Consider the following 13,321-nt stretch of genomic DNA (forward strand, 5'->3'; position numbering starts at 1 on the left):
ATTCACTAAAAAATGCAGTTCTCGGTTGACTGAACTGTTCACGAATTCAGGTCAAATTCAGCAAATAGTTTCAGTCAAAAATGAGGGTGATAATTTCCAAAAAAGTTGAAACGTTTTTTTTGGACATTTTGGAAAAGAAATATTTTGATTTTTTTAAAGACCATTTGTTTATAAATTTAGCTAGATTTAACTAATGCTCCCCCTAAAAAACCCCCAAAAGCTCCTTTTCCCCCCAATGTTTAGTTTTGGATCTAGTCTGAAATTAAACTTTTTCAGTTTTTCATTGGGCAAGAAAAAATAAAATACTGTTGATTTGGGTCAGCCTGAAAAAAAATAGTGTGCGCTGCTGCGCGCGCGCCCCCCCCCCGATTTTTCTGTTTGGCCTCTGAATTGAAAAATCAATTATTCACTCTACTCTACGTTCGGTTCTGTACTGCTGCCCATAGCAATAGTATCTCAGAGCCTTCCACATAAAATATATTAGTAATAGCAAGTTCCCAAATGGACTGCATGAAGTCTTTCTCCCTAATTAGTTTTTAATATTTGTTTCTACAAAATCTAAATTTTTGGCTTAAACTAGCTGAGATTTCTTTTAAAATTTCACATATTCAAAATATCTCCACTTGACAGCCCTTCTAACTTTCTTTTTAGGATGTATATTTCTGGGATAAACTGTGAAGATGTTGAAGTTTAAATATGGTATGTGTAGTCCTCTGGAGGCAGCCTCCACGGAGCCCATAGCTAGCCGCGCTTCTCAGCTGAACCTGCTCTTTCAGGTATAAGGGAAACTGGCATCAGACCTTATGAACTGCACCTTTTTTGCATCTGCATTCACTGTATAAAAATGTCTTCTGTTGTGTTGGCAATCAAGCTTTGCTCACCTGATTTTTTGTGGAGAATAGGGGTTGGGAGAGAGGCATCTTGCTAGAAGCTTAAGATCTGCATTTAATTTGCATAAAGTGTAGTTGATTGCAGCTGACCAACTTTTCATATGAGCGATTGCTCACATACTATAGATTTCAGATCGAGATGGAGCATCTGATGCTGAGTGGAATCTCTTGGGATGAAGATGGAACGCTGCGTACTTTTTGCAGGCGCCTCACTTGCCCTTGAAGATAAGGGTGGCCATAAGCATCATTTGACTAACTAGCTGCACTTTGAGCATCTCTTTTTCAAATAGTGTCTTGGATTCAAACAGCATTTCCTTCAAGTAAGAGTTGGTGTGGTGATTGCATAAATATCCCTGAAACAAATGGCAAAATCCATGAGCTAGTATAAAAATAGGATAACTTAAATCAGAAGCACTCAGAGGACCTAGAAAAAGTCATAAATGCTGTGGTTTGGCCGTTTAGCTGCCTTGGAGAGTTTTCTTCAAGGAAAAAAAGTAAAACATTTGTAATAGTGATTAGTGATGCACACAATGATTTGATGTATTTAAAACAAACCTCTAAAATATTTGTTTAATTTCTGAAGCAGTGATTTTTTTTGTTATGGATAATATATAATCTGTTCCTATACATATGTTATTGATTTTAGGCTTTTCATTATTGTCTGAGACTCCATCTGCTGTTGCTTTTTTTTTCAGGGGAAGCCACCCTTTGTGACTCAACAGCAGATGTCTCCTCTCTCCCGAGAAGGCATCCTTGATTCTCTATTTGTTCTTTTTGAAGAATGCAGCAATCCTACTTTAATGAAAATTAAACATGTAGGCAACTTTGTAAAAAAGTGTAAGTTTTCTGAGATTAATTCTAGAACTAATTTAATGGATAGTGCTTAAAAGTATGGACATTTAAATAACCAATTTAAATGCATAAAGCATTAATATTGCTGTCCTAGATTTGATCCTGTAACTAACTTTGAGTGGGCAGACTCCTGCATGTATGTGGAGCTCTACTGAATTTATTGAAGCTCCATATTCGGGCAAAGATCCACCTGCACAGAGTCAGCTGAAGAATTTAAAGTGCATCCTTTCTAACCTGATTATGTAGTTACGATGCTGAAGTTGTGGTTGAGGAGGCATTTTGATTCTATGCCCCTCAGAGCACTACATATATACTATTGTTCTGAGTATAAATCATTGAAAGATGTAAATAATTTGGAGCACATGAGAATAATTGAAGACTTGAAAGGATTGATTTTAGAAGGAAGATGATAAATATGTAATTATTTTAGCCTGGTGTCATATTTTTGATACCATGTATTATGCATGGTGTGTGTGTTTTGTGTGTGTGAGCAGGTGTATCTTGTAAGCTGTAGGCTGACACCAAAGAAATGTTTTCAGTCAGAATAAACCCATTTTACTAGTGACATGTTGAGATTCTAAAACTAGATTATAATCAACCAGCATTTTTGCTAAGATCTAATTGCATGATATTCAGTTAAACAGTGTTTTTAAGACCATCTGTACTTCATCTGATTACTTCCAATTGTTAGAGAGAGAGAGGGAAATTGACTAATATTTGAAGAAAATTAAAATAATGAAGAGAGAGGCATTGATTATCATTAGGGCCCTACCAAATTCATGGCTGTGAAAAACACGTCACAGATTGTAAAATCTGGTGTTCCCCATGAAATCTGCTGTGGAGGGGCAGGACTGGGAGTGCCCCAGCCCAGGCTCTTACCATGTGCCGGGCTCCAGCTGCTAGTCTTGCTGTGGCTGGGAAGGGATGGGACTTCCCCTTCTCCTGCAGGGTTTGCTCCCAAGGCCAAGTCAGACCCACCTCCAGAAACCTCCCTGGCTGCAGAAAGCTCCGTACCCCCATCCCATGTCTTGCCCCCATCACTCCCCAGTCATGGGGTGAGGGGTCACTGTGCAGGGAGCAGCTGCGGAGCTTCTTGCAGCTGGGGGAGGTTCCTGGAGGTGCGTCTGACCTGGCTGGGGAGTAGCCCCTGTGGGACAAGGGGAAGCCCTGTCCCGCCCCAGCCTGGCTGGGACTAGCAACTGGAGTCCAATGCTTGGTAAGACCCCCTGGCTGGGGGCTGCTGATCACCATTATCAGCTGTCCCGCAGCCTTTGCTGATACCTCTCCATGCCTACCTGAAGCTTGCAGTTTGGGGGGGAGGGCAACACTGCCCTCTGTCCCTGAAATGCCCATTTTAAAAGTGGGGTGGCATGGCCCTGGCTCCTCTCCGGTTCTGGTGGCTCCTGCACTTCTACAAAGGTTCTGGTAACTTTGTCCCCAGCGCTACTCCTTCCTGGTTCCGGGCCCACAATTGGGGATTCAAGGGGCCTTGGACTGGCTGGGTGGGGAACCACAGCGCTCCTGCTTGCTGCTTTCCGACTGCCCAGCTCTAAAGGCAGTGCCTCCATCAGTACCAGCGCAGAAGTAAGGGTGGCAATACTGCAACACACCACTCCCCAACCCTCTTTTGGGTCAGGACACCCATGGCTGTAATACCCTGAAATTTCAGATGTAAATTTCTGAAACCATTAAATTGATAATTTTTTAAATCCTATGACTGTGAAATTGATCAAAATGGACTATGAATTTGGTAGGGCCCTAATTATCATGATCTAACGAGGTATGACAAGGAATAATGGGATAAACTGAGCAAAGGAAAATTTAGGATGAGTATCAAGAAAAAATTGCTAGTAATTTTTATTAGACTATAGAATAGCGTCTCAAGGTAAATTGTGAGTAAGTCGTGAAAACCGTGCCACTTGACTTCTAAAACTGGACTGGACAAAAGCAGTCTAACACAGTATAGAGACTAATTTTGTATGGCAGGGGATGGTTGAGATGATCTAATAGGTCTCCATTTCTGTTAAGCTATGAAAGGGGCTGAGTTATGGTTGCTGTGTAAACTATCTTTGAATTTCCTGACTATAAAATCTCAGCCATAACTTTGCATTAATATTTTTAATTAATTATGCTTGATGTTGGTAAACAAGCAAATTAAAAAGGAATTTAATAATTATTTGAGGGCTTGGAACTAAAGGAATATTTCTTACTTTGCTAAAAATGTAGTGATTACAAAATGTCACTTCTCATGTAAAATAACTTCAATTTTGTGCAGATTCAGAGACTATAGCTGAGTTACGGAAACTGCTGCCTAGTGTGAAGGATTTTGAAGTAAAAAGTCTGGTGGGAAGTGGTCATTTTGCAGAAGTACAGGTGGTCAGAGAGAAGGTGACTGGTGATGTCTATGCCATGAAGGTGATGAGCAAGGAGTCCTTGTTAGCACAAGAACATGTATGTTCATTCATCTATTGTATATTCTTTTAACTGTGTCAGTAGAACTACAGAAGGTGATCTAGTGGAAATGGGCGGGCATTTTCTTTCCTCTATTATTAGATTTTGATTAAAAAGTCTGATGGGAAAGATGGTTCTAACTTGGGATAAAATGATATCATAAAGAATTGCTCTAGCAAGAGTGAGACTATTTACTAATATTTCAACAATAAATTCCACCTCATGGTGTTTGGGGTGATTTGGGATTAGCTAGTTTGAAGGAAATAGTATTGAGTGAACTGCATTTAAGGTAGCATTGTAACTTAATGTTTCACTATGTATTTATTGCAGAATTGGCTGTGGGATGCTAGGTCCTAATTGTGCTAGCATGGTTTCTTGTTCTTGTCTGATTTTATTTTTCCTCAACTGTGGTGGTGGTGGTGGTGGTGGTGGTGGTATTTATTTTTATTATGGAAGTGCCTAAAGGAGCCAGATGAGGTTGGGTCTGATTATGCTAGACCTTACACAAGTAGTGAGAAATGGTATTAACCTGGAGAGTTTCCAGTCTAAACAAACAAGGCAATGAAGGGTGGGAGGGGAAATAGAAATACAGAGAAGTGAAATGGCTAGTAGCAGATAGTGGTTTGTAAGTAATTTTTGAATAAATGCATGTTATAAGCTTATGGCAATAATGGATATTCCCCTGGAGCTTGGGAATTCTAATCCATTCTGCTACTTTTTCTTAGGCTCGATCTAAGGTAATCCATGTCCTTTTTGTAGGTGTCATTTTTCGAGGAAGAACGGAGTATATTATCTCGAAGTACTGGTACCTGGATCCCACAGTTACACTATGCATTTCAGGACAAAAAAAATCTCTATTTGGTAAGTCTAGATTTTTTTTCTGTTCTGTGGTGTTTATGGTTGAACTTTTCTATATTGTATTAAAAAGCATTGTGGTGGCTGGAACTTGTACCTTTCCTTTTGTAAATTCTCCTACGCTATAAGTAGGCTTGGCAGAATTTGATTTTTATTTTTTATAATTTCAATGGATAATATTGATTTTTATTTTTAAACATTTTTCTATTTTTATTGATTTATGTTTTCACAGTTGTGCAAAAATTAAGGGTCCTAAGCATGTTTTTAGATTTTTATTAATTTAAATGTTCACAGTTGGGGAAATTATACAGGGTCAGTAATAGGGGCGGGTGTCAGACAATTATTTAATGATAGACATTGATTCAAAACATTAAAGCTTTATAACTGTTAAAATACAAATTGTCAACATCATATGTCAAAATTTTAGCCTTAAATCAAACACTAATAAGTTCTCAAGCAACATTTTTCTTCCTTTGCCTATATGTAAAATTTCTATCATCATCAGTGGATATATTTTTTTCATCAGTTTGTGTCTATACGGTGAAATTGATGTTTATCGACATTTACTGATAATCTTTCCCAGCCTAACTGTAGGATTATCTGACCAATGTAGTATTTAAGGGCTTAATGGGATGTCTGTTTTTGTATGTCTGAACTACAACCTGTCTCTAACATTTCATGCAGGTTATGGAGTATCAGCCTGGAGGGGACTTATTGTCACTCTTAAATCGATATGAAGACCAACTAGATGAAAGTATGGTGCAGTTTTATTTAGCAGAGCTGGTTTTGGCCATTCACAGTGTCCATCAGATGGGCTATGTACACCGGTAGGTGGGCATCTCTTAGAAATACACTTACCACTTTATCAGTAAAATTTTGGAATGAGTATTGGAGTAGTGAACTCCAACTCTCATGTGCCATCTGTTCTAAGGACAATCTTTCACACATTAGGGAAAAAAAATTAGAAAACTAATTATACGTCAGCTGCAGTTGTAGATGAAGGCATTAACTTTGATGTAAAGTCTTAAACTAATATGGAAGGAAGGCTACAGATAAGTTTGGAAGCTGTTATATTGTGCTGTACTGTAGAAAAATGAAGATATTTTACAGTACTTGAGTTTGGATGTTTTTGGCATCAAATAAAATAAGCTATTTGAACTGTTAAAGATGATTGAGATGAGGTGAGTGCTGTGGAAAAACAAAGCCAATATACAATAGTGTTTTAGAGCAGTTGGGTGGATTTAGTGTGTTACAAGAATTTCTAAGGAGCCCATCGCCCTGGTAATCTGGATGCCATTACATAAATCTACAATTAATATCAACCCCATAGGCATTTAATAAACTGATTCCATTTTAAGCCATTCCTACTCACTGTCCTCCCGACTGAATACATGGTAATTATGGAAAGGTGCACCTTTGGCAGATCCCTCAGAGAGAATGAATTCCCAGACTGAAGAACTCTCACCCAGTATACAGAAAATATTCTGATACTCACTGCAAGTATTCAGCCTTATGGACAGACAACACATATGTTCCAATGAATGGCAGCTGCTGTGTGTAGGGCAGCAGCATACAGGGTTTTCATAGCTGGAAGACTACCTGGCTTTGAATGGAGTTTGAAAGAACCACAAAATAAGTTGGTTCTGATGATTCAACACGGTTGAAAACCATGTGATGTTGCGTTGCCATTCAAGTGCAACACATTGATGTGTCATGAAATGGCAATGCAACACCAGTTCCTCTTTTCTCTTCCTTTTCTGTCTGCTGGAAGAAATACGTTTGTTATCAACTGTTGGTTCCTCCACCCTCCAGTGGGGGAAAACTCAGTAGCTGTACTGTCTAAAACCCAGGTTGTGATTGAAGCAACAACTGAAAATCTGGACCCCCAAGAATCCCCTTGTAGGGTTATGAAGAATAGCATGCAATTGAGGGGACACAGACTGAGTATTGCTGGAGTAAGGAGATGTTATCTAGAAGGGACAGCAGGGAACAGCTACTGACTGGTATAGAGAGATTATTGATTGTGTTGTGCTTGCTTACAGAGATATCAAACCAGAGAATGTTCTCATTGACCGACTAGGACACATTAAACTTGTGGACTTTGGGTCAGCTGCCAAAATGACAGTGAACAAAATGGTAATAAAATATATATAAACTTTGTCTTGGTCTTGTTTGGATTGCTCAGTCAAAAAATGAAAATCTATTTCATGTCCATCCTGACAGTTGATACTTTATTCTTTTGTCTTTCCCATCTAACGTGGAGTATTAGTGAAAATATGTAACTCTTTTCATCTTCCATGGCTGTAGGTAGGTCTGTAAACAGATTAGCTTATACAGTTACAATGTGAATTCATACTCTAAAAAGATCTTTATAGCTATTGATTTTCCTTTATTTTTCTCTAAAAGATATCATGCATTGGTATTACAGAAGTTCCCACTAAAACATTTGAGTGGACAGTACTACTTGTACTCTCACATTTCAGAAATCCAGGATAAAAGTCATATGAAAGGGTCTAAGGGCTTTTTCTGCAGGAAGACCCCCAATTCAGCAATGTGCTTAAAAGTGCAGAATTTAAACACTTGTGTGGTTCAGTGGATTTCATTGGAAGTATTTATATACTTATAAACCTTGCTGAATCAGGGCTAAAATGTATTCGAAGTGTGCATGATGGCGGCATATCTTGAACTCTCTTGATACTCCAGTTTTAAAAGTAGCCACATTGCAGTATTCTGGGTTAGATTCTGAACATTTGCTTTATAGGTGAATAAAAGTTTGTTTAGGTTTAGCTCTCTTTACAGGCTGTTTCTAAATTTAAAATACTACATGCATTTTAAAAAGTGAGAATTTGAAATTAAAATATATTTAGAAGCTCTAAAATATAATATACCTTTCTCGACTAGAGCCTGCTTTTGTTTTGTATATTTAGCACTTTCTATAACTTCTTTTCTTTATTGTGATCTTCCCTGGTTTACTGCATTTATGTATCTTCCAAATTTTTCCCTTCTCAGTGCCCCTGTACTTTCTTATTATCTTTCACATTCACTCTTTCCTCCTTTTTCATGTCTTCTATTTCTTCAACCTCCTGGCTACTGCATTGCTTTCCCCTGCTGTTTTGTTTCATTTTTATACCAGTAGCAGTGTGAAAATGACTATAATTCTGATTCCTGAAGAACCTGTTCAGAGCACTTTAGAGACCAGGACTCCAGTAAATTTTACTTTGCTGGTGGCATACAAAGAGTGGAATGGTAGGGAAGAATGATGGATGAAGTGTATGGCAGGGAAGTCATGCTGAGAAATGTTGATTCCTAAATTTCACTTGTGTGTGAGATTTAGCTATAACACTCTTGTTAATGTCAGTGAAAGTTGCATCCCTGGCCCATGCATACCGCTTAAAACATCGGAGATTAGCAATACATGGTACCTCATGCTCTTTAGAATGCAACATTCTAAATCTTGTTTACTTCAGTTGTATGTGACTTGTAAAAACAATTAACTGTTTTAATCTGTTAATTCATTCCATGTGGTGCATAGTTTTATCAGAAGTTATTAATTTTTTCAGTTTCCCTAATACTGAAACTAACTCTATATTAATGACCTTGCTCTCTGATTTTTTTCTGGAAAAGTGCCTACTTCTAAATTTACTTGTAAACAGTGGTGGAAAACCTGGTGCCTCTCTTTTTTTTTTTTTTTTTTTTTTTTACAAGCAAGATGAAAAATTCACTTTAGTGCCAAGAAAATAATTGAGGGCAAGACTTTTAACTTCACTTGCAATGTCTTTATTTCCAGGTGAATGCCAGGCTGCCTGTTGGCACCCCAGATTACATGGCACCAGAGGTACTAATTGTGTTGAATGGGGATGGCAAAGCTTCATATGGCCCAGTGTGTGACTGGTGGTCTTTGGGAGTCATTGCTTACGAAATGATTTATGGAAAATCTCCATTCACTGAAGGGACCTCAACAAAAACTTTCAATAACATCATGAACTTCCAGGTAGGGAGCCCCTTCCATATTTCAGGATAAAGAATACTAGAACTAAAAACTAATTATTTTTACAGTTGGAAAAAGGAGGTTCTAGATGTTTTGTTATTTTGTCACATTCTAAGAGTCCTGTAATACATGTATTGAAAATGTTTCCCATATTTTCCTTGAATGTATGTCCATCGTTTAATTATCTCACTAATTATAAGCATTGTCTAAAAGTAAGTATATGCAATGCATCAGTTAAGAAAGATTTATCTGTGTCATGCTTTAGTATTGGTAAGATCTTCTTTGGTACACTGTGAAATTGGCACAAAGTATCTATTAGCAAAATACTTTCATTACCATCTTGAACCTTTAAAGGTTTTGGCATATTTCAGGATAATGAAGATTAGAACCTAACCGCTTCAGATTCTGTTTTCCTACTGAGCAAAGAAATATTTTTATTTCAAATGCAGAGGTTCCTGAAGTTCCCAGAAGATCTGAAAGTCAGTAATGAATTTCTTGATATGGTCCAGAGTCTTCTATGTGGGCCGAAGGAGAGGCTAGATTATGAGGGTCTCTGCTGTCATCCATTCTTCTCTAAAATTGACTGGAATAACATCCGTAATAGTAAGCAGAACAATATTACATTAAAAATAGGTTCTTGATAAAATGAGGATACGAGTAAAATGAGTATTTGAACTGAGTAATCATTAATAAAGAAGCAGTACTGCATTATGGCAGCAGATATGTTTTGAGAAATGATTTATTTAGTCTGTTTTTTGGGCTAGGATGTGTTAATATACTGGGTGTTATAACCTTACAGGTGAATATTTAAGAAAAGAATGATATAAAATACAAGTGTATTCGTGCAACCCTGCCCCACTCCAGTCTGTCTACACCTTTATTTTGTTTTTGTTTTGTAGTTTCTTCATCTTTCTCTCCTTACCTCCCATATGATTCAGTTTGTTATATGTGAATCATGCTGCTTTTATCTTCTGAATGTAGTGACCCATGTCAGCGATTTCAGGGGGTGCTATAGGAATGGAGTTTAAGCTTAGAAACTAAATTAGAACAGGGATTCTCAAACTCCTTTGTAGTGTGGACCACATCTAATTAGAGATTTTCTTGTGGATACTCCTGTTCACAATTGTGCAGGTCACCTTCTCCCACTGGTAATAGAATAAACCCCCCTGTAGCAAATATTTTTCCTTGTAAATAATGGCTGTAATGTAATATCAAAAAGTAATGCAATTTAGCTGCTGGAAATACTGAGGCGTCAGCACCACATGTGAAGCCAAGTACTCCACTGACCAGTGATCCTTGAACCTCTGATTTTAGAATACCATTCACAGTTATTTAAACTCTGAGATCCTTGGGACAAAGACCATGTCTTCCTTATGTTCGCTACAGAGTCAAAAACACTGATGATGCTTAATAATCAGAGGAGCCAGAGTAGTGCTCTAGATTCTCTGATTACTGTTAGGCTGAGACTGCCAGCCTCGGATGACTATTTGTCCCCTTACTTTGTGGATTCTCTATGGTTGACTATTGACTCTCACCTTCTTTCCAGCTTCAAGAATCCTAAACTTTTAGAACAGCTGTTCTATCAAAACTGTTGGTGTTATAATATCACTGAGTTTTGGTTGAGAAGTTTATTTCATTATTTCAGCATGTCTTCTACAGATTTCAGCTCACTCTACATCTTCCTCTTGAGCCATCTCTACTAGTTTGCCAGTTTTCATTCTCGAGATTCCTATATCAAGTTTAGACCTTAATCTTTTCAAAGGTAAATTGGATGCTGTGGAAAATGTTGAGTTGGAATCTAGTCTAGTGCCACTTTGGCAATCTGCTTGTCTGGCATTCTGGCAACTGCACAAGTTAGTTGGTGTTGTCTTGCCATTTTATAGGAGAACAATGATGCTGACTATTCAGTTGATAGGAAAACAAATACCTCCAACCCTAGCCAGAAGATTGTGCTCTATTTCTGTTAGATACAGACTTAGCCATGGTGAGATCATTTATTACATATAGGCATTATTATTATGACTCATATGTAGGAATGAAGCTATACACTATAGTTAGTACAAAGCTGTAATTGGTACAAAAGACAGCAGTACTTCTACTTTTAGCAACAGAATGAATACATCACCCTGGTGCTTTTCTCTCTGTACTTGTTCCCCTTTAACTAAGTTTGTCTAGGTCAATGTCTGTCTTACTATTCAGAACTGTCCATGAGTTTGGCCCTAGCTTCCTGAAAAGTTGCTGCTTTCTCCATCACTTTGACTTCCCATGACAGCTGTGTTCACCTGGAGCAATGAAACTGTCAACAGGTAGTGGGATACTTGGGAGAGCAGGAAGTGGAACTTTCACAGGAACTAGACCTAGCCTATGGAGCTCACTCCCATGAGCTGATGACTTCCAAAGTCATCTAACCACTTTCAGAATGAAATGTAAAACTCGTTCCTTTGACATGTCTTTCACTGAGTAAGTTCCATATGCACACACACACAGATACTCATATGTAAAGCAATTGAGTTATTTCTCTTTCAGGTGAGAAGGAAGAAAAGGAAATTCTGTTAGTGTGTCACTTATTAAGTATTTGGGATGTATACTATCCCTTGTAACTGGGGCTATGTTAAGCTCCTAGATAATCAGCCTACATCTACCCATTTCAGTTTAGAATTTGTGCTGTTAAGACTGAGCAAGAACATCCTTTAACTTTTTGTTATGGCAACTTATAAAACAATTGTTGGTTTTGCATTTAAATCATGTCTTCTCTTCCCCAGAGATAGTCATTTTTATAAAGCTTCCAACCTCCGTGGGTTCAGGCAGCAGAAATCTGAAGTCAGCTAACTGTAGAAGCAGAATGCAGCTCTAAGTAAGCTCTAAGTAAGCCCCAGGTCAGCCAGCTGAATCTGCTTCAGTAGGTGTTTTGAAACAGCTTTTTGTTGTTAATTTGCACCTTACTAGGAGCATACGAATACAACATAATATAGGCTGTCTGTCCTGTGTTTATTAACTTCTACTGTTTACTAAAGTCGAATGCTAAAGAAAATTCATTTCCTAAAGATTACATGTTGATTTACTTGACATAAATGTACTGCAAAAGGTTTGAATCGTGTATTTAGTATTTTACATATAGTAAAAATTATATTGGAAACCAGAATAATTATACTTATCTTTCAGTTAAATTCAGGATTTAGACTGGAAAATTCAGAACATTATCCTTTAAAGTATGTTAAAAGAATGCAGAATAAGAGAGACAAAGGAAACTGGGTATGATGTGCTGCTTGCTTACTGGCCAGAAGATTGCAAGCTATCTAATAAGCTTTTCATAACTGTAGTTTCATGTTTCATTGTTTCCTGAAGTCAGTAAATTACATTAGCCATTTAATTTGAATTTGAATCTAAAATTACAAACTTAATCTCATGAAGAACAGTTGAGAGTTGGTCAAGAGGCTTTTTACCTTAATCTAAATACAAGACACATAGGACAAGGGCAGTATTTCCTTTGAGGACTGTGCAGTGGTTGCCCTTTGGCAAAGTCCAAAGGAAAATGGCAGCAGTCGTAGCAGTAACTAATAGTGCAACAACTAACAGAATGTCTTGAAGGGCAGGGCACAATATTCACCTGTATGAAATTAATCCAAAGGTATTTGAGAAGAAAGGAAGGAATTTCTCATGTTGGCACAAAGGAAGGTGCGTGATAGAGAGTTGGAAACTACCTCTAGAGCAGTGGTTCCCAACTTTTTTTGGCTGAAGGGCCACAAATGTAATTTTTACAACCCTGAAGAGCCACCAGTCTCCAGCAGCAGCCTCTAGTCCAGTAAGGTCTTTCATTGATCTAGGAAAGTGGAATCCCAGAGAAATGTAGTATCCATTTTCTAAAGTTACATGGAAATAATTTGAAATGATGACGTGATCGTATTATTCCTTGAATTAGTCATAAATACACATACAACACAGTTAAAAATTGTTTCTCATTTGGTTAATCCTAAAGATGATGATAAACTGAGTAATCTACTGCAGTGCTATTTTTTAATTTATCAACATATGACTCCCGCTTGCCTCCAGAAGTCATTCGTTAGAGCTGATGGATGAGGGCTATGTCATTCCTCAATCAGAGGGGTATCTGAGTAAGCAATCCGTTATTATGTAATCTGCAGTTCTCTAGAAGATATTTAATAAACGGAGCCCGTGTGCTCACTTGGATCATTTTCTGCCTGTGATATGCTGCATGTACCAATCAGTTTCTATAAGATTGAAGAATCATGATTAAAATCTCTTGTTTGTAGAATAGTTTTGTCTC

The 13,321-nt window shown here is 37.7% G+C and overlaps 1 protein-coding gene across 5 annotated transcripts in view; it reads left to right on the forward strand.

Annotated features, from left to right (window-relative positions):
* The window catches only part of CIT (citron rho-interacting serine/threonine kinase), a 100,002-nt gene that overhangs the window by 2,217 nt on the left and 84,464 nt on the right, over positions 1-13,321 (forward strand). For all 5 annotated transcript variants that reach the window (XM_067550110.1, XM_067550111.1, XM_067550115.1 and 2 more), the window contains exons 2-9: positions 652-776; positions 1,586-1,727; positions 4,018-4,193; positions 4,953-5,054; positions 5,733-5,875; positions 7,091-7,184; positions 8,836-9,039; positions 9,486-9,639. In XM_067550110.1, the coding sequence (XP_067406211.1) occupies positions 681-776; positions 1,586-1,727; positions 4,018-4,193; positions 4,953-5,054; positions 5,733-5,875; positions 7,091-7,184; positions 8,836-9,039; positions 9,486-9,639 (1,111 nt within the window). In that variant the 5' untranslated portion in view covers positions 652-680. The remainder of the gene's footprint in view (positions 1-651; positions 777-1,585; positions 1,728-4,017; positions 4,194-4,952; positions 5,055-5,732; positions 5,876-7,090; positions 7,185-8,835; positions 9,040-9,485; positions 9,640-13,321) is intronic.

Source organism: Emydura macquarii, unplaced genomic scaffold (assembly GCF_026122565.2).
Source record: "Emydura macquarii macquarii isolate MOO-44397 ecotype Brisbane River unplaced genomic scaffold, CSIRO-AGI_Emac_v2 contig_1254, whole genome shotgun sequence".
Lineage (NCBI taxonomy): Eukaryota > Metazoa > Chordata > Testudines > Chelidae > Emydura > Emydura macquarii.